Source organism: Pseudophryne corroboree, chromosome 8 (assembly GCF_028390025.1).
Source record: "Pseudophryne corroboree isolate aPseCor3 chromosome 8, aPseCor3.hap2, whole genome shotgun sequence".
NCBI classification, from domain to species: Eukaryota; Metazoa; Chordata; class Amphibia; order Anura; family Myobatrachidae; genus Pseudophryne; species Pseudophryne corroboree.
This window is the reverse complement of record NC_086451.1, coordinates 396,043,970-396,067,780: the sequence shown is the minus strand read 5'-3', so window position 1 is coordinate 396,067,780 and position 23,811 is coordinate 396,043,970. Positions and strand designations below refer to the sequence as shown.

Below are 23,811 nucleotides of genomic sequence, written 5' to 3'. Positions count from 1 at the left end.
GGCCAGAGACGGAGGGCAGCGGTGGTCAGGAAGCGGGAGCAGGGTTGGTGAGTATTTTTTTTGGTGTTTGTAAGCGGCGCTACTAGGGAACATAACTACAAGTGGCAATCTACAGGGGGCAAAACTACTGGGGGCATTTCTACTGGGGGCATAACTACAGGGGCACATCTATAGGGGGCAAATCTACTGGGGGCATAACTACAGGGGCACATCTACAGGGGGCACAACTACTAGGGAAAATCTACTGAGGGCACAAGTACTGGGAGCAAAACAACTGGGGGTAAATCTACTGGAGGTACAATTACTGGGGGAAAATCTACTGGGGAACAACTACAGGGGGCACAACTACTGGGCTCATAACTACAGGGGGCATAACTGTGGCCATGCTCCTTCCCTATGAAGTCACACCCCTATTTTATAAGTGCACCTTTGGCGCGCACTAACCCTGTTTCAAGGGAGGGGGGGAGGGAAGCAAAGAAAACCTTCACCCTGGGCACCACATGGTCTAGAAACAGCCCTGTTTGGCAGTACTAAGTAAGGTGTTATCACAGGTGCATGTGGGGGCATGGCACACAACTTTTGACTTGACCCATTTATTAAGGAGAAGGCAATGAAAGAAAAGGGATTGGGAAGTATAATTTGGCCCTTCGCCATATCTCATCTGGTGGGCCTAGTGCTTTCCCTGGTCAGTAACACCCTTTAGAAGGCATCAGATCAGTTTTTCCACTAAAGATGTGATTCTGAATGTGATTAAATAAAAGGAATTGTGTCATGTTAGAAAAAAGTTTTTTGATAGCAATCTTACTTTGGTTATGTCACCAGGTCATGGTGCGATTTTTAGGCAAGTTTGATGTTAAGTCATCTTTCCGCCAGTTGGCCCTGCAGTCTGATTTTTTCGGGATCATGAGGTTCTACTTAGCAGATAGATACTACATAGATACTTTTCTGCCAATGGGTTGCTCCATTTTGTGCTTGTCACATGGGACCTGATTCAGGTCCGATTTGGTACTTTTTTGCGCATGCTCTGGACCCGGACCTGTACTGCGCATGTGCAGTATGGTTCCGGCGATGTCAAATGAAGTATGGCTGCAGATGTCAAGTATGGCTGCAGATGTCAGAGAGGGGGCAGGGAGGGCTTCCATTTTAAGGTACAGGTATGTCGAATCCATTTTGTGGGAGTTCCAAGGCTGGGGTCTACATCTTCTGTTGGAGATTTCCTGGCCTCAACATCAGAGCAGCGGTCGCCATTATGTGTGACCTCTGGGTTCACTCAGCCAACCAATGGTGTAGCTCCTCAAATGCAGCCTGGGTCATACATGTCACAACAGGCTGATGATGAGGATATGCTGAATGGGCATTTACTGGGGAAGTGGACACCACAGCAGGGAAGAACTGAGGCGGTCCGATGTAGTTCCTTCTCATATAAGTTGGAGCTCAAAGTCTAGAGAACTAAGGGAGTTTTATTTAGTGCACATGATTGAAGGACACTGGTGAATGAAGGCTTGGCGACAGAAGGAAGATTGCTAGGTTGCCATAGCTGAAGAACTCTGAAGAATGCAGCTGATGGATGAGTGATGAATAATCGTGACTGAAGAATACGTGGGAATGTTATTGAGGAATGAGTGCTGAATTAACGAGACTGTAGACCACTGTAGAATACTGCCAGGTATGGATGCTCAATAGTCATGACTGAAGAACACTGAAGATTGCTGTAAAAGAATGAATGCTGTGTAGACGTGACTGAAGAACACTGAAGAATGCTGCTAAAGAATGGATGCTGGATAGTCGTGACTTAAGAATACTGACGAATGCTGCTTTGAGGAGCAATGAAAGAATGCCGGAAGGTTGTAACTGGAGGTTACTGCAGAAAACTGGGAGGCCCCTCAATGGTCACCAGGCACTCGGGGGAAGCCACCGTACAGGGGGTTGCTGTGAACCGTGGATTTGAGTATTCATCAGCAGGGTTGTAGTGAGAGGCAGTGGGAAGACCTGCGGAGTGGACTGGAGACCCTTGAAGCACAGCCCACATCAATTTCCTGAGCTGGAGCTGCTGCACAGGGCAGTATCCTAAAGCACTGGCAGCATCCAAGCGTGGGCTGACCTCTTTTTTAAGAGGAAGCTGCCTATGATTGGTCTGAGCATTCCACAGAGCTCAGCCATTGGATGCAGTGGAATTGGTCTCCAACATGGCAGCCCCATGTGCTGCAGACACACAAGAGCACACTTCTTCCATGCTGCAACCTCCTGTCTCCTGCTTCCCGAAAGCCACACTAACACCACCGCCAGCCCCGCCGCATCTCTTCGCGGTCGCATCGCACCGACAGCAGCTGGATTGGCAAACCATGAACCCTGGCTCCGAATGTAAGCCCCCGGCTTGTGACAATACGTGCATGCAGGAAGAGTCTATTGTACTTATACCAGGCGCCTCCTGATGCATTACTATATGAAAGCCTTGCTTCTTCTTTGAAGGGAGCAGCAGCTATGCTTACTCCATCCACATCTGAATCAGGAAAACCTGTATGCTCCCTTAAGATAAAGAGTCTGCATGTCAAGAAGTTGGACAGATGTATTGTACATTGGGCATTTCCTATCAGTGCCTGGGCTTGTATATAGAAAGGCAGCTCCAAGCATTATGATTTCCAGCACATGCATGCACAAGCATTAAAGCTGTCTAGACAAGGAGACAGGTCCTCCTACCATTGAATTTGCAATTTACCTAGCAGTAAGTACTAGGTCAGAGGACCCCAAACTCGGTCTTCAAGGAACCCTAATGGTCCAGACTTTAAGGATAACCATGCTTGGGCACAGGTGATTTAATTAGTACCTCAGTCATTTGATTTAACCATGTGTGCTCAATAATGGTTAGCCTTACAATCTGTATTGTTAGGGTTCCTTGAGAACTACTGTAAGTTTGGGAACCACTATACTAGGTGAGGAGGTTCACTCCATTCATAGGAACACTGTTAACGTTGCTAACCTGATTCTGATGCAGGTTGCTGATTATTACAGTAGCTCCTGTTTTGACTAACCCTCTGTCTGCTGGGTTACAGTTTTAATCATCTGTGTACTGACCTGGCACTATTCACTGGACTTGTATTTGCTGATTACCTGTTTATTGACTCTGCTCCGTGTACATAGGCTTGTTACAGTTACTGTGACTATGATCTGACCAGCAGTGTATTGAGCCATCCAGGGACAAAGCTAGGCTTTCTTTCACCTCAGGCAAAGACTCAACTTGGCATATATCTCACCTTTAATAAGTTAAGGCTTACACAATCTACCAAAACTTTACTTTTAAAACTGATGTACACCGACCCCTTTGTTTTGGTTTTGGATCTGTATTAATTTTGTATTTTGGTTCTAATTTTGCAAAACCACCCTCACATGTTTTGGATCTATATCTTTATTCTGAAAGCTAAAAAAAGATCATGTAATTTGGGCCTGTTTTTGTTCCTTCAATGTTATTAACCTCAATAACATTTACAGCTCACAATATTCTTCACCAATATACTGTAGGGCAAAGGTTGGCTGGCTAAGCTAAGGGACAAGCAGCGAGACCAACACACAGAAATTATTTCTATTTACAAATGTGTTGCAAATTAGTAATGTATTAGAGCTATAACCAGTAAAAATGTTTGTCTATGCAATAAAGACTGTCCCCAATGCCCCCCCAAAAATACAACCCGTTGTGAAAAGAAAAGTGGTGCAAGATGGAATGGTCCTTGGGCCCTCCTACTCACCCTTATATTGGTTATTACAAAGAACATGCACAGTTTAACAAACCAAGCACTTCAGCAACAGGACTGACACCTTTGTGGCTGAAGTGTTTGGTTTGTTTTGGCTCCCTCAAAATAATTCGAATTACATCCGAACATTAATGAGGATGTTGATGAGGGTGTTAATTACAAAATATTATAATTTTGTAAAATAAATGTCATGTACTTGCTGCAAATGATGTAATATGGAGGAGGGTCTAAGATGGTTTTATTAGTCCCTATCTCTACTAACTTTTGCCTCACAAATAGAGCAGATGCCTTTACAATCATTAGGATTTGGGTAAAAATATTCCCACACCAAAGACGTGACATTTTTGGTCTTTTACCCAGGCATGACAATTTTTTTTTATTTTTTATCACAGTCAAGATATTTTGTTTATCACAGTCAAGATATGGCTGACTTACACAACAACATCATTAACATCCTCATCCTCAATATTCTCATTCTCATCAGATAATACACACATATCCCCTTCTTCCTGTTTCACTTCCACACTAGCATCCCTAATTTCTGTTATGTCACCATCATGATATTTAGTTGCTCATCCCCACATTTGCAGATGGTGCAGAAATGGTGAAAAGGAGGCAAAGGAGAAATGTCAGACTCACACATAGCTAACGTGATTGTGAACACACAGTTTGTTCTTCAGCCTTAGTGTTCTTTTTGTTGGGCGCTAATGGTTTGTCAGTTTTTAAGATGACACCTCTCCCTCTTTTTTAACATTGTTAATCATTAAGATTTCAGGTGCTCTTTCCTAAACTTTCTGCCCCCTGGACCACCTTTAGTAGATGTTTTAGTAATATAAGTGACTGGCAGTAGGGCCACCGTCAAGAGGGGATGGCCAGGACTTCAAATAATTGCACTAGCCACTCAGTGCTCACAGACTGGCAGCCAATCAAAAGCTGTCACTCTGCAGCTCCTGATTGGCTGCCAGTCTGTGAGCTTCGATTGGCTCATGGCCAGCAGCAAATTTGAATACTCCTGTATGCTGTCCCTTCATGGTTGTTTGCCAAATTTTCAGTACAAAATCTGGTCCCAATCAACACTGCTGCCACCCAGCCCCCCTCTCAATGCGCAAGCCTGCAACCTCTTCATCCTGCTGCATCGAGAATGGTGAGCTGTGTAGCTATGGGGCAGAATGTGTTTGTGTGTGTGTGTGTGTGTGTGTGTGTGTGTGTGTGTGTGTGTGTGTGGCTACGGACAGTGTGTGTGCACCAAAAAATATATAATGTTGCCCTTAGGCGGAGCTCTGGGGGATATATGCACCAGTGCAAAAAAACAGAATAGAGTGTAAGGGGGAGCTCTGGGATGTGTGCATGCACCAGTAAAACAAGACTCTAAAGCTGCCCTGGCAGTAGTGTGCTCTCTGTCTCACATCCGCAGTGAAATGGCACCCAAATCTCAACGGGAGGGACGTATATCAAATCCAAGACACGTGAGATTTGATGCCAGGAAGATTACGTTTTGCCTTATTTTGGATTCTGAGTCTGGCTGGAAAACCCAAGACAGCACTCTTATTCTCTCAGAAACCAAAAGTTCGGTATGGTGACCGACATTATTCCATCTGCCTGTCACACATACCGAACCTGTTTAACTTTTATATAATCACTGCACAAGGAAAGAAATATATGCAGATTGCTCATTGATTCAACCACATCTATCCTGCTAGGACTTGAGCTTATAAAACTTGGAACATTTATTTAACAGCATATCTGTGTGTAACATTATATTATTAATAAAACATTTTATTGCACACAATCTTATTGAATGTATACTGCATACCTCCCAACATGACCCTCTCCAGGAGAAACAGAATGCTCTGTTCCTGGACCTCCCTCTTAATTAATGATTGCCTTCACCAGTGCTGAAACACCTTTCTTATCAAATACCTAATTCAACACAGGTGATGGCAATCATAAGTTAAGAGGAAAGTCCAGAAACAGAGCATTTTGTCCCTCCTGGAGAGGGTCATGTTGGAAGGTATGTATTCTGTAATGGTTGTTTGGTAGCATATCCGCAAACAGCAACTTGAATCCCTTATTTCCTAATCTTTTTTTCACTAAGTCTATATTTTAATTTTTATGTTTTGCTAAATATCATACATATACGGTATCTGAGTTACTTTCTACTAATATTCTAAGTAGAGAACTAGAGTGTGCACCAATATCAACTTCTGCTCTTTCCTGATTTACCTTGTATACGCATAAGATTTAGGAGAAGCAGCCCCCTTGGATCTCAATTGTGACCATAGATAATACATCATTTATATATAAAAAAATGATTACATTACTTGTGGGGTTCATATTGTTATTGTGTAGTACCACTCAGCTCTTTTTTTTTCTTTTTCATCTATCTAAAACTCTGGTTACGCATATTCTATTCCAGGGGTGGAACAAAGTAGTCCTTGATCACTTTATAATAAGATATACACAATAAAAAGAATATCCAAAATTAATCATGTTTTATTTAAGCCATCACTTCCAGAAATAAATGCAGTAAAATGCTATAGGACATATTACACCATCATTACGACTGTATGCTTTTTGACTCACATTACAAAATCTTTAAAATTCTAATATATACAGTGTATGCAGACTAATAACAAATCTCAAGAAAATACAAATAGCAGAACTAAAAATCACAAAGAAAACATTTTAGGCAGTAAAATATATTTAAATTCTGAAAAATAAGATAATAAAAATAAACCATAAAATAAATAAAACAGGTTATTCTCAATTAGATGAGTTCTACTAATGCGTTTCTCAGTGAAAAGGACCACTTCATAAGGCAATAAACTGTGAATGAGGGTTCTGCTCTTTTAAATGAATAAAGCCATAATTAATTGTGGTGAACAGACCTATAAGTCAAATTGAATGGAATGGATGGACAAAGGAAAAGGATAACGTGATGATAATAATAGGTTAGTCTAAAAAGGTTTTTTTATTAACATTAATTGGCTTTAAATTGGCAAATAAATGTGTGCTGAAGATGCTATAGATCGCGAGCAGGGCCTTCTCAACTCTGGTGGAGATGTGTTAAGCCTGAAGAAGTTATATAGCAGTGATAAAGCAGTGATAAGTGCTAGGTGATAATACACCAGCCAATCAGCTCCTAACTGTCAATTTTCATATTGGAGCTGATTGGTTGGTGCATTATCACCTTGCACTTATCACTGCTTTATCACTTCTCCGGGCTTAATATATCTGCCCCATAGTGCTATGTCAGTGAAAACTAAAACAAACACTTCTGGTTGTTAAGTAAATTGTAAATAAAAGACAGGCAGGGTTATCAAATGTTTGGCTTATCATTGTGCTTTCTAGGAGATTAATGAGTACAAGGAAAGAATAAGGGATTATAAAAGAATGAGCAAAAAATGTATACTGTATTTGCAAACATGTTTCGGCACAGCTGTGGTGGGACTAGTGTGGTGTGATGCTGTGGATGACAGATGAGGGCTACATCAATGGGAGAGCCAGACCTGCGGTCCCTTTTTGGGATAAAGGATTGGTTCTTACAGAAAAGCAGGGTGTTGCGTGAGCAGGGAAGGAGAAGACAGCCGCAGAGTTTAATTTGGTCACTACAACAATTTGTTAAATAGTTTCCTATTCTGTTCCTCTTTCTTCTATGACAGCCAGTGACAGTGCTCTCCCTGTAACAAAGCTGTACCGCAGAGGAGGCAATGATAATCAGTGGTGCCGAGAGAGGGAGGGAGAGTGTACAAATAACCCAGGCCCAGGTCTGATGGAGGGGCCCAGTGAGGCTCCAGTAGGGGCCTAGGCCCCCTCCCTCTTTCCTGGTAGCAGTAGCTACAGCTCTTCTCCTCAGCCAAGGACACGCTGCTGTGTACTAAGGGTACATGACCACACCTCCTGTGATTAGGCCACACCCCTTTAAAAGTACCAGGGCCCAGCCCGGCTCTTGACTGCCCTGTTGATACACTGTGTGCTGGTTGCTCTGCTCTGCCTGCTCTTTTGCCCACATGCTTTCTGCCCAAACCCCTTTCAGTCTACTCATGGAGGGAAGAGAAACTCAGAGCTGATGGCTATTTGAACCTATGATAGATGGGCATGTAGCCCTGTGAGCGAGTTGTATCTATGGAAGAAAAGACACAGGATACCAACGCTGGCTGTACAAATTATAAAAAGACGATTTGCTGAATATAAAATAACAATTTATTAATCCATTAAAAAACAGGAATCGATTCCTATTATCTGATAGATAACACTTGTGATCATAATCTCTCCCTGAATGAGGTATATTAAAAGTCCACTCTTCTCTGAGACATGTGTTGTAAAGGCTAGGACAATCTCCAGATGGCACTCACTGTAGCAGAAATAGTTACCAGTTCCACATTAGACGTATATGATGGCATCAGCTTTAGGAAGAGTCCATTGCTAGCTGCAGGTGTGGATCGGTCTTTATTTGAAGTAATTTCCCAGTGATAGGAACAGTGTCCGTTTCGCTGGCAACAGAGTGATCCAGCTTCCTCAGGACCATGCTCCTGAGGAAGCTGGATCACTCTGTTGCCAGTGAAACGCGTTGAGCCTACTCACCTACCTGGACACCACTCTCTGATATTACATTGGGACTCTGATACTTTTGGCTACAATTGGACACTATTCCTATCACTGGGAAATTACTACAAATAAAGACCGATCCACACCTGCAGCTAGCAATGGACTCTTCCTAAAGCTGATGCCATCATATACGTCTAATGTGGAACTGGTAACTATTTCTGCTACAGTGAGTGCCATCTAGAGTTTTTCCTGGCCTTAACAACATATATCTCAGAGAAGAGTGGACTTTTAATATACCTCATCCATTGAGAGATTATGATCACAAATGTTATCTATCAGATAATAGGAATTGATTCCTGTTTTTTAATGGTTTAATAAATTGTTATTTTATATTCAGCAAACCGTCTATTTATAATTTGTACAGCCAGCGCTGGTATCCTGTGCCTTTTCTTCTTTAGTCTATTGGGGAACTGACCATCCCCTTACCAGCTGCTGCTGACTGCGCACTTACATATTCTTTATTTCCTTGAGTTGTATCTATGGGCCTAATTCAGACATGGCTGCTGCAACAGCGGCGATCGCAGGCTGAAGACCTGTGATGTGCGTACGTGCAGTGGCCGCACTGCGCATGTGCACACAGTGAGATGCGAAAGCAGAGTGGGAAAGATCCGGGGCTCAGAGGGGTGGGGAAATTACAGCCTCACACTCTCCGACACAGGCGTGTCATCAGGGAGTTTGTGAGGTACCGGTCGGGTAAGGATGGACTTGCCAGAGGGAAATGGAAGAATGTGGCTGTGTGCATAACCCCTGGGAGTATGCCTTAATGCAGGAGCTGGCACTAATGAAAAGAGGGATGGGGAGGTAGTGAGGGACAGAACTGTGCTGCTGTGGCTGGAGCTAATTCCCTCTGGTAGGTGGTACTGGAGGAGGAGAAGGGGAGAGAGCTGTGGGTGTGCCTGAGGCCTGGGAGAGTGTCACACCTTTCCCTCCAGTCAGCGGTGGAGTCAGTGCCTGAAAGGAGCGCTAGAGTTGGTTGCAGTGGAGCCATTGTGAGGAGAGACTAGTCTGAGAGAGAGCGGGTGTCAGGCAGCACAGCAGAGATAAGGCAGCAGTGTGATTTTCCACTTTTTTAAGTAGATAGCCTCCTGAGGTGACTAACAGGAGTACACAGTGTACAACGGCTCAGTTCCTGAGTAAGAGTGGACTGCATATCCCCTTGGCCAGCACTCACATTTTTACTGCTCCAGCTGCTACTTGCAAGAAATGTGCTGTAAATAGTAGCAGCTTGGTTCCCATATGCTGGCTAAAGCAGTAGCATGAGTCCCTTGGCTGTGAGTGTAAGGAAGGAGTCCAGGGAGGAGCAGGGTATCCGGTCAATAGATCTACACTAAAAAGGTCTACAGTCAATAGGTCGACCACTAATGGTCGACATGCATTAGGTTGACAGGGTCATAAGGTCAACAGGGTCAAAAGGTCGACAGAGTCACAAGGTTGATAGGATCAAAAGGTCGACAGCCAAAAGGTCGACGGGGTCAAAAGGTCAACATGATCAAACGGGCGAGCAAAGTGAGCCAGTGAGGGGACGCATTTCATAAAATTGACTAAACATTTCACAAACTATCACCATTAGTAACCTTGTGGCAGTGAAGCAGAGCAGAGCGAGCTACTGCGCTCGAAGCATGATGAGCAAATGTTTTTATGTGTCGACCTTTTGACCCTGCCGACCCTTGACTGTCGACTTTGTGACTTTCAACCTTTTGGCTGTCAACCATTTGACCCTGTTGACCTTTTGACTGTTTGACTTTTTGACCTTGTCTGCCTTTTGACTGTCGATATATTACTGTCAACCTAATGACTGTCTATCTTTTTAATGTCAGTTTTCTGTATCAGAATGAGGAACAGATGGTGGAGCTCAGTGCAGTCGGCTTCACTGATGTAAGTGTAAAGCACTCCTGTGCACGACAGCACGGGTGTGGTTCATAGGGTCGGCCACACTTAGGTCAACAGTGTCTAGGTCAACCACTATTGGTCAACAGTGACTATGTCGACACACTAAATAGGTCGACACAAACATTAGGTTAACATGAGCAAGGTCAACATGAGTTTTTTTATTTTTTTGGTGTCATTTTCTTCGTAGAGTGACCGGGAACCCCAATTAGTGCACCGTGTCCCCTTGCATGGCTCGCTTCTCTTGCTATGCTTCGGGCAAGGTGCCTCACTCCACTATCGCTGCGCTCGGCACAGGTGACCGTTATCAATTGTAGTTTAATGTTTTGTTTTTTTTTAAACTCATGTCGACCTTTTGTCACGTCAACCTAGTACATATCGACCTTGAAAACCTGTCGCCCTAATGCATGTGGTTGACCTAATGACTGTCGACCTAAGTGAGGTCGACCTAGAGACCGGATACCCTGTAAATACTGCTGTAAAGAGATATCAGACAGCTTATTAAGATATTTCTATTGTAGGATTTAAGGTTACAACTCTACTATATGAAAGGAGTGGATCTAAGTGTTAGATTTTATGAGCAGTTGTTAGCAGCCTCTACTAGAGAAACTTATACAAAGACTTTTACAGTGGTTACACTACAGCAAGAAAATTAGCAAACTAACTATATTGCTTTTGATTACTTCTGCCCTCTTAAACTTGAGACATTTGTTGCCATAAACAGGTCTTGTGTATTCCAAGGACTAATGGGCCCTACACACTGGCCGATACCAGTGAAAGATGAGAACGAGATACCGTTCACATCTTTCAGTGTGTAGGCACCAACGATGAACGATGTGTGGCCCCGCGCTCATTCATCGCTGGTGCCGGATCGTTTATAAATGTAAGCCAATATGGACAATCTCGTCCATATTAGCATGCAGTGCTATGGAGCCGGGTGACGGGGGGAGTGAAGAAACTTCACTCCCCCCATCACCTCCCCCCAGCCGCCGAGTCGCCTGTCTGCCATATCGGCGTTGGGCAGCTCGGCAGTGGGTCGATAGGTGTGTAGGGCCTGTAAAGCTTAGCTGTTTCTATAGTAAACCATAGCAAAGTCTAATAGTGAAATTATTATAATCTAAGAACTGCAATGGGCTCCAGAGATAACCTACTTTACTCAGTTGAGCAATATTACATTTACTGATTGTATAATTTTAAAGAAACAATTGTTTGTCGGACACCACTACTGCTACAAATATATATATAAGTTCCACAGGAAAACTAACCGTAAGAGAAACCTATTATATACAGTAGCATCAGTAGTCTATTTCGTTCATTAAAGACAACCAGGCGTTGTTCGCTCGCCAGCAGTTTTTAGCAGCCGTGCAAACGCTATGCCGCCTCCCACTGGGAGTGTATTTTAGCTCAGCAAACGTGCGAACAAAAGGATCGCAGAGCGGCGGAAAAGTTTTTCTGTGCAGTTTTAGAGTAGCTCAATACCTATTTAGCGCTTGCGATGACTTCAGACTGTTCAGTTCCTGTTTTGACATCACAAACACGCCCTGCATTTGCCAGCCACGCCTGCATTTTTCCTGGCACGCCTGCATTTTTCCTGGCATGTCTGCGTTTTTTCGAACACTCCCTGAAAACGGTCAGTTGACACCCAGAAACGCTCCACTTCATGTCAATCACTCTACGACCAGCAGTGCGACTGAAAAGCTTTGCTAGACCCTGTTATAGTGACACTAAAGGAACACCAATATATGTTGTAAACTTGTTAGTCATATGTATTCACAATAAATGTAGACAGTTTTTATTCGTTAACCTACGTTTCTGTGTAGCTTTCTTTGAAGATCATGCAAAGAGAGGAGAGGTAAAACCATGTGTTATATATACATTTCTCATACGTCCTAGAGGATGCTGGGGATGCTTCAAGAACCATGGGGTATAGATGGGATCCGCAGGAGACATAGGCATACTTTAAGACTTTGATTGGGTGTGAACTGTCTCCTCCCTCTATGCTCCTCCTCCAGACTCCAGTTTAGATTCTGTGCCCAGTGAGGCTGGTCATACACAGGGGAGCTCTACTGAGTTTCTCTGAAAATACTTTATGTTGGGTTTATTATTTTCAGGGAGACCTGATGGCAACAGGCTCCCGACTTCGTGGGACTGAGGGGAGAGAAGCAGAAGCAGACCTACTTCTCTGAGTTCAAAGGCGCTACTTCCTAGGCTACTGGACACCATTAGCTCCTTGCAGAGCCAGAAGAAAGAAGCCAGGTGAGTAAGAGAAGAAGACTTCAGTGGTGGCAGAAGACTTCAGTGTTTAGGTAACGTGCAGCGGTTGCGCTGCGCGCCATGCTCCCACACACACAGTGGCACTGGCAGGGTGCAGGGCGCATGGGAGGCGTTCTGGGCAGCATGAACACTGAAGTTTTAAACTGGCAAATAAGTATGTTAAAAGTGCCAAGGCACAAAATATAGACCCCCGCCAGTATAATTATGTAGATTTGAGCGGGACTGAAGCGTGCCGGTGAAGGGGTGTGGCTTAGTCCTCACAGCTCTCTCCAGCGCCATTTTCTCCTCACAGAGACGCTGGTCCTTCCTAATCATTGCTGTATAGTTCAGAGTGAAAAACGAGGGTGGGCACAGTTGTTTGGTGTAATATAAGTTGAAATAAACACACTATATCATGGGCGCTGGGGAAAATGAGCTGGTAAACTCCTACTGTGTTTCCATGATAGAATGTACTGAGGTCTATCCCTTATAGCCAGTGTAATGTCGGTGGGTGTTTGGTACATGTGTGTCAGCATATTTGAGGCTGAGGGCTCTGCCACAAATGGAATGACTATGTTGGTGCTGTCGACTGCTAATGGTACTTGGTACATGTAAATATGTCAACATGTCAGTAGAGGTATTTTTTTCCCAAGGGAAAACTATATGGGAGACACAGACGAGGGGGGTGTCCCTGCCGGCACCAACAGTATCTGACTGGGTGGATATGGACATGATAATGTGATGCATATCAGATAAAGCTATATCTATATGTAATATGTATGTATAGTAAGATTATATAGGTCTGCGGCACGATCACAGACATGATAATATTTATGGAGGGAGTCATATTCATAGAATGGATTTCTCTCAGACTCCTCAGTGTCGCAAAAAAATGTATTTTGCCCAGTTACTACTCCCTGAGATCGACTTGAATAATCATTCTTTGGTCGACCATAATGTTTCCTGATCAGATCCTCAAAAATTGGCATTCAGTACCTGTTCATACACATTAGAATATTAACGTCACTAGGGACCTTGCTATTCCTGACAAAAAATATGTATACGTATTAGATGTGTATATGTAGATATATATGTGTGTGTGTGTGTGTATATATATATATATATATATATATATAGATATATGTGTGTATAGGTGCATTGAAAGGTATATATGTATGTATATAGAGATATTTATAATGAATACTGAGATAAAGTTTTTCCTTCTCAATGGATAGAAGGTGAGAGTCACCCCATGTTCTGCACAGGGCCCTCTCACAAAAGATCGTATGCTGGAAAATATGTGATACTCTAAGTATGTGTCCACATGTACGTTGATTATACTTGCATTACATGCGCATGGGGGAGTAGTTGTATGTAACTTAAATAGAGTCATGTCTATATCATTGCAGCTTACTGCCATGCGACTACAAGGGATATAGGACTCTTGTTTTCGCGGGCCTCTTCCATGGCGGTCTCGATCAAGAGGGCGTGGTGGATTCACCAATGGAATGCTGAGGCTGACTCAGAGAAGAACTGGAGTATCTTCCCTATGAAGGTGTAACCTGGTTTGGGGATGGCTTTGTTAAGTTGATATAGGCAGATACCACTGGTAAGTCTACCTTCTTGACCTATGTTCCCTCACGACGGTTGGTGACGCATTTTTGTAGGATGCAGTCATTTCGACCGAATGGATACCATTTTCCCTTTCTTTGCAGGTAGAGGAAGATGAAAAAGGTAAGTGGTCAGCAGCCTTTTCAAGGTCGCAGAAGCAGAAATCATCCTCTGTTTCTACCACATCCACCGCATGTCGCTGGGACTATCTTGCGGGAGCCCTCACCGGTGGGACCATGTCTAATACTCTTCAGTCAGTCCTGGAACAGACATGGACCAGTGAGTTTAAGAATAGAGTCCAAAGAGGGAACTTCTGGAGTTTCCAGACGATTCCCCTCACTGATTTTTCAAAATCTCCTCTGTACGGGGAGGTAGTATGCGATGCCATACCAGGTCAGGGTCAGGTCACTGTCCTGCTGTCCCGGTCACAAAAAAAAAAAAAAAAAAGCTGTTATTACAGGTTTTTCGTGCTTCTGAGGCAAACAATTTCTACTTAAGAAGTTGAACTACAAGATGAAATCTCCCGGGGCAGGGATCTCCAATCTGTTAAAAGAGAAAGAGGGTCTAAATACTGTTCTTCCGCATTAGGCTTACCTGGATTTGCTATTCAGAATTGTCAGTGCCAATTCACCGGAGTGATGGCGGTATGATAATTTCCTTCAATAGTAAAAGCATTATCACTGGGACGCTCTTCTGCGTACGGGGAGGGCAAGAAACAAGTGGTGCAAAACGTTGTTTTATCCCTGACGGATCTTCGACAAGGTAGTTGGCTCTTGAACTTACCAGAATCACGGTTGATCCCAATGACGCGGTTGTCGACATTGGGAAAAATGTTAGATACAGAACTGTTGAGAGTTTGTTTCTTCCAATGGAAAGAGCTCTGAAGATCCAGAGTTGGGTCAGATCTACAACAGTGTCAATCAATCAATACGTTCCATTGATGAAAAAGAGGGTTGCGGCCTACGAGGCCATTCGGTGAGCAGGTTAAATGCCAGAGTGTTTTTTAGCAGGACCAATTGGACATGTGGTCCGGGTCTCACCTGCATATGCACCGGAAAATAATCTTATCTTCCAGGACCAGAATATCTCTCCTGTGGTGGCTGCTCAGTTCTCACCTCCTAGAGGGATGAAGGTTCGGGTCCAGGATGAGATCCTGATGTCCATGGATGCAAGTCTCCAGGGTTGGGGAGCAGTCATTCGGAGGGAAATGAATTTCCAGGGAAAATGGTCAAGTCAGGAAGCTTATCTGCACATTAACAGCTTGGAACATCTTGTTCGTGGTCTGCACGTCTTAATTCCGTCGGACAACATACAGCAGTGGCCTACGTAAACCACCAGGGTGGATCGGAGAGCAGAGCGGAGATTGCAAAAGCCACAAACGTTTCTGCAGGGCGGAAAGGCATGTAAACGCTCTGTCAGCGATCTTCATTTCAGGTGTAGACAACTGGGAAACAGACTTCCTCAGCAGACACGATCTCCATTCAGGAGAGTGGGGTCTTCATCAAGAGGTCTTTGCAGAAGTGTCAAGTCGTTGGGGAATTCCTCAAATAGACATGTTGACGTTTCACCTCAACAAGAAACTTCAAAGATACTGTTCCAGGTAGAGGGACCCTCAAGTAATAGAGGAGGACGCCCTGGTGACACAATGGGTGTTTCAGTCGGTATAGGTGTTTCCTCCACTTCCACTCATTCCAAGGTGATAAAGATCATAAGAGGAACAAGGGCTCAGGCGATACTCATTGTTCCAGACTGGCCAAGGAGGGCCTGGTATCCAGATCTTCAGTAGTTGTTCATAGAAGATCCCTGGCCTCTTCCTCTTCGAGAGGTCCTGTTACAACAGGGGCCGTGCGTGTATCAGAACTTGCTGGGGCTGCGTTTGACAGCATGGCGGTTGAACGCCAAATCCTAGCCCAGAAGGGTATTCCCAGTAAAGTCATTCCCACACTTCTTCAGGTTAGAAAAGAAGTAACAGCAAAGCATTACCACCGTATTTGGAGAAAATATGTGTCTTGGTGTGAATCCAAGAAAGCTCCTACAGAGGATTTTCCGCGGGGGGCGGTTGCTCCATATTTTGCAAACAGTTGTGGATGCGGGCCTAAAGTTAGGCTCCATTAAAGTACAAATTTTGGCCTTATCAATTCTCTTTCAGAAGGAATTGGCCTCTCTTCCAGAAATACAGATCTTCTTGAAAGGCGTGTTGCACACCCATCCTCACTTTGTGCCCCCTGTGGCTCCATGGTATCTTAATGTGGTGCTGCAGTTTCTGCAATCTCATTGGTTTGAACCTTTACATAAGGTTGCATTAAAATTTCTTACTTGGAAAGTATTCATGATGTTGGCCTTAGCATCAGCAAGGCAGGTATCTGAATTGGCGGCTTTATTTCACAAATGCCCTATTTAATCTTCCATGCTGATAGAGTGGAGTTCAGAAATCGTCAGCAATTTCTGCCAAAAGTGGTTTCACGTAAACTAGCCTATTGTGGTCCCAGTGACTACTGACACCTTGGCGGAATTGAAATCTCTCGATGTGGTCAGAGCTTTAAAATTGTATGTCGCCAGAATGGCTCATATTGGGAAAACAGAGGCTTTGTTTGTCCTATGGGCTCCCAACATGATTGGGGCTACTGCTTCCAAGCAGACTATTGCGCACTGGATCTGTGCTACGATTCAGCAGGCTCATACTATGGCAGGATTGCCGTTACCAAAATCGTTGAAGGTCTATTCTGCTAGAAGGGTGGGCTTATCCTGGGCGGCTGGCCGAGGGGTCTCAGCATTACAGCTTGGCCGAGCTACTACTTGGCCGGGATCAAACACTTTTGCAAGGTTTTACCCTGGCTGATGAGGACCTCTTGTTTTGTCAATCCGTGCTGCAGAGTCATCCGCACTCTCCCGCCCATTCTAGAGCTTTGGTATAAACCCCATGGTTCTTGAAGCATCCCCAGCATCCTCTACGACGTATGAGAAAATAGGATTTTAATACCTACTGGTAAATCCTTTTCTCTTAGTCCGTAGAGGATGCTGGGCGCCCGTACCAGTGCGTACTGTATCTGCAGTTATTGGGTATGTTTACACACATGGTGTTTACGTCAGCCTGTTGCTGATGAAGTTAATGCCATGGCATGCGTTGTGCTGTTATTGGTTGTGTTTACTTACACAGGTTGTGTTACGCTTTATGTCAGTGTATTACTGCATATTCTTCATGCCGTGGGTTGGTGTTCTATTGAATGCCACGTTCTGCGGCATATTAAGGTGTGAGCTGGTAAGATGCTCACTGTGGTTTAATAATAAATTATTTCCTCAAAATGTCCTTCTCCCTGGGCACAGTTACATAAACTGGAGTCTGGAGGAGGGGCATAGAGGTAAGAGCCAGTTTACACCCAATCAAAGTCTTAAAGTGTGCCTATGTCTCCTGTGTATCCCGTCTATACCCCATGGTTCTTGAAGCATCCTCAGCATCCTCTACGGACTAAGAGAAAAGGATTTCCCGGTATGTATTAAAATCCTATTTTTTACTGAATACATGTTTTGGAATATTCACATTGTGCTTGCTGTGCTAGTCAGAGATTAAGCAGCTAGACTTATCCTAGGCTTACCCAAGCAAGTCTAGTAAATCTAAGTATCACATAAAAACTTGGGTGGAGGCACTATAGTATACTGGTAATCCACAATTACCTAGTTACTAGAGGTGGGATACACGTGTTTAAATTGCTCTACTATTTTAATGTCTACCACCTCTGCTGGGAGGCTATTCCACTTGTCCACTATGCTTTCTGTGAAGTAAAGTTTCCCCTGAAGTTTCAGTGCATGTCCTAGTGTTCTAATACTTCTCTTCCTTTGAAAAATGTCTCCATTCTGGACCTTGCTAAAACCATAAATATATTTTAAATAGTGCTGGGCAAGATAATGCGTTATTAACGCGTTAACGCCATAAGGCAATAACGGCGATATTATTGTTAACGCCGTTAACGCTGCTGCGCTGGAAGCAGTAGCGGAAGAAGCCACCGGAAGCAGTAATTCATGTGACCCCCTTGATGGAGAAGCCGCTGGATGCCGCCGGAGAAGAGGAAGCCACCGGATGCCGCCGGAGAAGAGGAAGCCGCCAGCCGCCATAACCTCTTAAGACTGAGACATCTTCACAATATCTCTGTGAGTACTGGTTTTTAAGCTAGAACACAAGCGGGAGCTGCGGCGCGGTGGGACTGGGTGAGTGGGATCCCGTAGCGCGCACTTGCCGGAAATGGGTAACTTAGTTATGCGCAGCTGAGGAGAAACCTCTGTCGCGTGGGTTGCAGCCCTTCTCTTCTCTGGCGGGCGCCGCTATGGGACTGGATGAGAATGGTCCCGCAGCGTGTGCGCTGACCGGCGCGCAAGTATCAGAGACAGCGCAGGAAGCACTTCTTATCACCAGGAAGCACACACCGGCGGCTATTCATTGGTTAAATGCAATACATACCGTTGATGCCAGCAACTCACCCACTCAAACAAACAGTGGAGGGAAGCTTCGGCAGACTACATTGGATACAGCGTATGGGAGAAGTATAGATAAACAAGAGCAAGAAAAGCTAACAAATAACATAGCAAAGTGGATAGCTACAAATTGCAGGCCAATTAGTTTTGTCGAAGATGTCGGTCTGAGGAACGTTCTTAGGATCACAATGAATGACAGCACGTATGAGCCTCCCTCAAGACGCACCATCACAAGAAGAATACATGACTTGTATGAAAATGAGAGGACTACAAAAGCGATGGCGTTACAATGTGTACCACGTGTTGCTCTCACTGGAGATTACTGGACATCGCTGGGTAACCATAATTACCTCGGAGTTACAGTGCATTATATTGATGAACACTGGGAGCTACATTCACATGCTCTGACTGTAATGAAAACAGAAGAGAGACATTTTGCTGAAACGTGCGCTGAACATTTTATTTATGTTGCACAGGAGTGGAACATTTCAGATAAAGTCGGCACACTTAGCACAGATAGTGCAAGAAATATGATTGCTGCTGCAAGACACCTGCCTTTTGAACATGTCCCCTGCACTGCGCACAGTCTCCAGCGTTCTGTCACAGTATCTCTGCAGAACAGTGCATTTGGCAATGTCCTGGCCAAATGCAGAAAAGTTGTAGGCCACTTTAAACACAGTCCAGCAAGTGCTGCAGAATTACAAAAACAACAAATTCAACATAGACAAAATAAGGAGTCGCTTATACAAGATATTCCAACCAGATGGAATTCGACTCTGGACATGATAAAAAGTGTCTATAGAAATGAACAGCCACTGAGGGATGTCCTCACCACACACAACACCAAGATTGCCATGCCAACTACAGCTGAAATGGACAAACTGCAGAGGATGGAAACGCTACTTCATATATTTAATTTTTCCACTGTCCTGTCTGTAAAAAATATAGCATGAATGGGATGTAGTTAGGTAGGTTTAGGCACTTACTGGTGGTGGGTAGGGTTAGTAGGGAGCAGGGAGGGTTAGGGTTAGTAGGGAGCAGGGAGGGTTAGGGTTAGTAGGGAGCAGGGAGGGTTATGGTTTGGCTGCATGGAGGGAGAGTTAGGGTTAGGCAGCACCAGTGGTCTTTTAGGGTTAGGCACTATGCAGGGAGGGTTAAGGGTAAGGGAGGGTTAGTATACTTACCGGGGACTTTTGGGTATCTGTATTCCAGGATGCCGCTGTCGGTCTTCTGACCACCAGCATTCTCCCGTACCCAAAGAAATGGGTTTGATTTTTTTTTGCTGTTGCAGGTATGTGACTGAACTTCTGGGAGGAGAAAAGTATGTTTCATGCTCTGTGGTTCTGCCTGCTTTTTGCCATCTCTCTCGGGTCATGGAGAGTTCAGATGATGACCCAGCCTACATGGTCAAATTTAAGTCTACATTCAGAACAGACCTGGAGACACGCAAAGAAAATGCCAGCATTGCATATCTGAAGATTGCTACCGCATTGGATGCTAGATTCAAGGACCTCAAGTGTATACCCAGAGCTGAGAGGGGTGAGGGGTGGGCCTTAGTCACCAACTTACTAAAGGAGCAGAGGTTTGTTGCAGAGAAACCTGTGGAAGCAACAACATCAGAGCCACCAAATAAAAAGTTAGCCCTATTGGCTGCTTCATCAGAGGCTGATTCTGAACAGGAGGAAGATTCAGTTGAGAACAGTGTGCGTCGATTCAGAGCGGAGCCCACCATCAGTACAGAGTCCTGTCTATTAGAGTGGTGGTCCAAACATGCAGGCTCACACAGCAGGCTGGCCTCAATTGCACAGAAGTACTTGGCCACACCTGCAACATCAGTACCCTGTGAAAGGTTGTTTTCTCTTGCTGGTCATATTGTACAGAAGAAGAGAGTTTCTTTATCATCTGAAAATGTAAATAACCTTGTGTGTCTTAGCAACTGGCTTGGTGCAGAGTAGTAAATAGGTTACACACCTAAAATATATCTGTCCAGTCTGGTGGGAACAAAAATCTGGGTAAGAAAACAGATTTAGATTCTCAGAAAACACATTTTATTTTTTAATTTAATTTTTAATGTTTTTTAAATGCTACTGTGTTAAGGGAAAACTGCAAACCAAATGTTTTTGCAGTGTTGTTTAATGTTATTGCACTGTTGTTCATATAGGCCCTCATTCCGAGTTGATCGGTCGCAATGCGAATTTAGCAGAGTTACACACGCTTAGTCTACGCCTACTGGGAGTGTATCTTAGCATCTTAAAAGTGCGAACGAAGTATACGCAATATTGCGAACAAAAAAAACTTAGCAGTTTTAGAGTAGCTCCAGACTTACTCTGCCTGTGCGATCAGTTCAGTGCTTGTCGTTCCTGGTTTGACGTCAGAAACACTCCCAGCGTTCGCCCAGACACTCCCCCGTTTCTCCGGCCACTCCTGCGTTTTTCCGGAAACGGTAGCGTTTTCAGCCACACGCCCATAAAACGCTGTGTTTCCGCCCAGTAACACCCATTTCCTGTCAATCACACTACGTTCGCCGGTGCGAACAAAAAGCCGTGAGTAAAAATCCTTTCTTCATAGCAGAATTACTTAGCGTAGTCGCAGTGCGAACATTGCGCATGCGCTCTAAGCTGATTTTCACTGCGATGCGAAAAAAAAGAACGAGCGAACGACTCGGAATGAGGGCCCTAGTACTAAAAGTGTGCAATACACCACTTTTGAATTCATTATTGACTTTAGTCGGCTAACAATACGATTAGTCGCTATTAATCGCATGAAATCCTGCGATTAATTGCGATTAAAAATTTTAATCGTTGCCCAGCACTAATTTTAAAGTTTCTATCATGTCCCCCCCTTTCCCTTCTCTGCTCCAAACTATACGTGCTAAGATCTTTTAGTCTTTCCTGGTAAGTTTTGTGATGTAGGCCATGCACCATTTTAGTTGCCCTTCTTTGCACAGTATTTAATGTAATATCCTTTTGAAGAAATGGGCTTCAGAATTGAACTCCCTATTCTAGATGAGGCCGTACCAATGGCCTATACGGTGGCATTATTACGTCTTTCTGCTGCTAATTCCTCCCCCTATGCAGCCAAGCATCTGACTAGCCTTCCTTTATTGCTTTGTTACATCTCTTACCTTCCTTTTAGTCACCTGAAATGGTGACTCCTAGATCCTTTTCCTCCTCAGTGGTTTCTAGTATAGTGCCATTAATACTATATTTAGCCTTTAGTTTTTGAGAGCCAAGTGCATGATTTTGCATTTTGTGACATTAAACTGTAATTGTCACGTTCTTGACCATTCCTCTAGTCTACCTATGGGGGTAATTCCGACCTGATCGCTATGCTGCATTTTCGCACAGCGGGCGATCAGGTCTAAACTGCGCATGAATATGCTCCGCAATGTGCAGGCGAGTCGCACGGGCACAAAGCGGATCGGCGCTCAGCGATGGGTATGTGCGAAGAATCCATTCGCACGGGCGTTAGCAAGGAGATTGACAGGAAGAGGGCATTTGTGGGTGGCAACTGACCGTTTTCTGAGAGTGGTTGGAAAAATGCAGGCGTGTCCAAGCGTTTGCAGGGAGGCTTCCTGACATCAATTCTGGTCCCGGACAGGCTGAAGTGATCGCAGCGGCTGAGTAAGTCTTGGGCTGCACAGAGACTGCACAAGATCTGTTTGTACAGCTCTGCTGCACATGCGTTCGCACACTTGCACAGCTAAAATAACCTCCCCCTGTAGGCGGCGATTATCTGTTCGCAACAGTGAAAAAAAAACCCTAGCGAGTGATCAGGTATGAATTAGGCCCCATATCATCATTTGTTTTTTTTACCCCTTCTTGTATGTCTATCCTGTTTCATACCTGGAATGCAGTTACAGTGCCGCTGGATGGGATCCCATCAGTTTAAATACCGACACTGTAATCACAAATGGTGGCATAATGCCAGCATCAAAATCCCAGCAGAGCTTGTGATCCCTGCAGATACCTAGAATCACAAAAGGTCTTTTAGCGTGATGTGGTCACGTCCTGTCACAGGGGGTGGGAGGTTAGGTTTAGGCAATAAAAGTGGGGTTAGGGTTAGGATGCAGGGACAGGAAGGGGATGGTTAGGTACCAGGGAGGAGGGTTAGGTACTTACAAGGGGAGGTTAGGGTTAGGCACCAAGTGGGGAAAGTTAGGTTTAGGCAGCAAGGAAGGAAGGGTTAGGGATAGGCACTGGGGAGGGTTAGGGTTAAGCATCCACAACGGAGGGTTAGGGGAGAGGGCATGGGAGGGTTAGGTTACTTTCTGGGGGGCAATTGGTAGTCTTACGTTCAGGATATTGCTGTTGATTTTATGACCGCTGACATATCATACCGAATCCGTATACCTTTGTGTCATCTGCAAAAGGCATACTTTCCCTTCAATACCATTTGCAATATCACTAATAAAGATCTTAAAAAGCACTGGTCCAAGTACAGATCCCTGGGGTACTTCACTGGAAACATTCCCCTCCTGTGTATACACTCTATTTACCACAACTCTCTGTTTTCTATCCTGCAACCAAGATCTTATACAGTCAACCATCTTTGTATCCAATCCATGCTTTCAAGTTTATTTAACAGTCTACAATGTGGGGCAGTGTCAAAAGCCTTACTAAAGTCTAGAAAAGCTATATCTACGTCCTGACCTTTACCTATTAATTTAGTCATCCAGTCAAAAAAGTCAATAAGATTTGTTTGACATGATCTCCCTAGTAAATCCATGCTGTTTGGGATCTTGTAAATTGCTGGATTTGAGATAATCTACAACTCTTTTTTTTAAGAGTGTTTCAATCAATTTCCTACTATTTATGTAAGACCCACTGGCCTGTAGTTGCTTCCTTCTTCCTTGCTTTCATTTTTGTGCAGTGGAACTATGGGCCTAATTCAGATTTGATCTAACTCTCTCTGCACATGTTATATCTGCCCCATGCAGTGCACATAGTTTTGCCTATTAGCATACCCTCCAACATTGTACACACAAAAATTGGTATGAATTAGAAAAAGGGGCGTGGCCACGGGTAAAGGGGGGCGTGGTCACGTCCCTTTTCCTATACTTACAATGGAAGTTTGGAGAGCCAAAAATAGGTACAGACCCTAAAAAAAGGTACAGTACCTATTAAAAAGGTACAGTTGGAAGGTATGCATTAGGTAACAAATTTGCTGCTGCTATCAAGTCTGAATTAAGCCCTATGTTGACTCTTTTCCAGTTCTCTGAATTACTCATGTAGCTAGT

General features: G+C 44.2%; 1 protein-coding gene across 5 annotated transcripts in view; it reads left to right on the top strand.

The window, feature by feature from the left end:
- The first annotated feature begins 5,675 nt into the window (after positions 1-5,675).
- The window catches only part of LOC134947851 (zinc finger protein 618-like), a 107,709-nt gene continuing 89,573 nt past the window's right edge, over positions 5,676-23,811 (top strand). For 4 of the 5 annotated variants that reach the window (XR_010182817.1, XR_010182816.1, XR_010182818.1 and 1 more), the window contains exon 1: positions 5,684-5,757. Coding sequence is in view for 1 of the 5 variants with exons in the window: in XM_063935702.1 (XP_063791772.1) it covers positions 19,946-20,482 (537 nt within the window). In the remaining 4 variants the exon portion in view is untranslated. Of the gene's footprint in view, positions 5,758-19,863; positions 20,483-23,811 lie in introns of all 5 variants that reach the window. The other variant, XM_063935702.1, reaches the window with a different exon arrangement.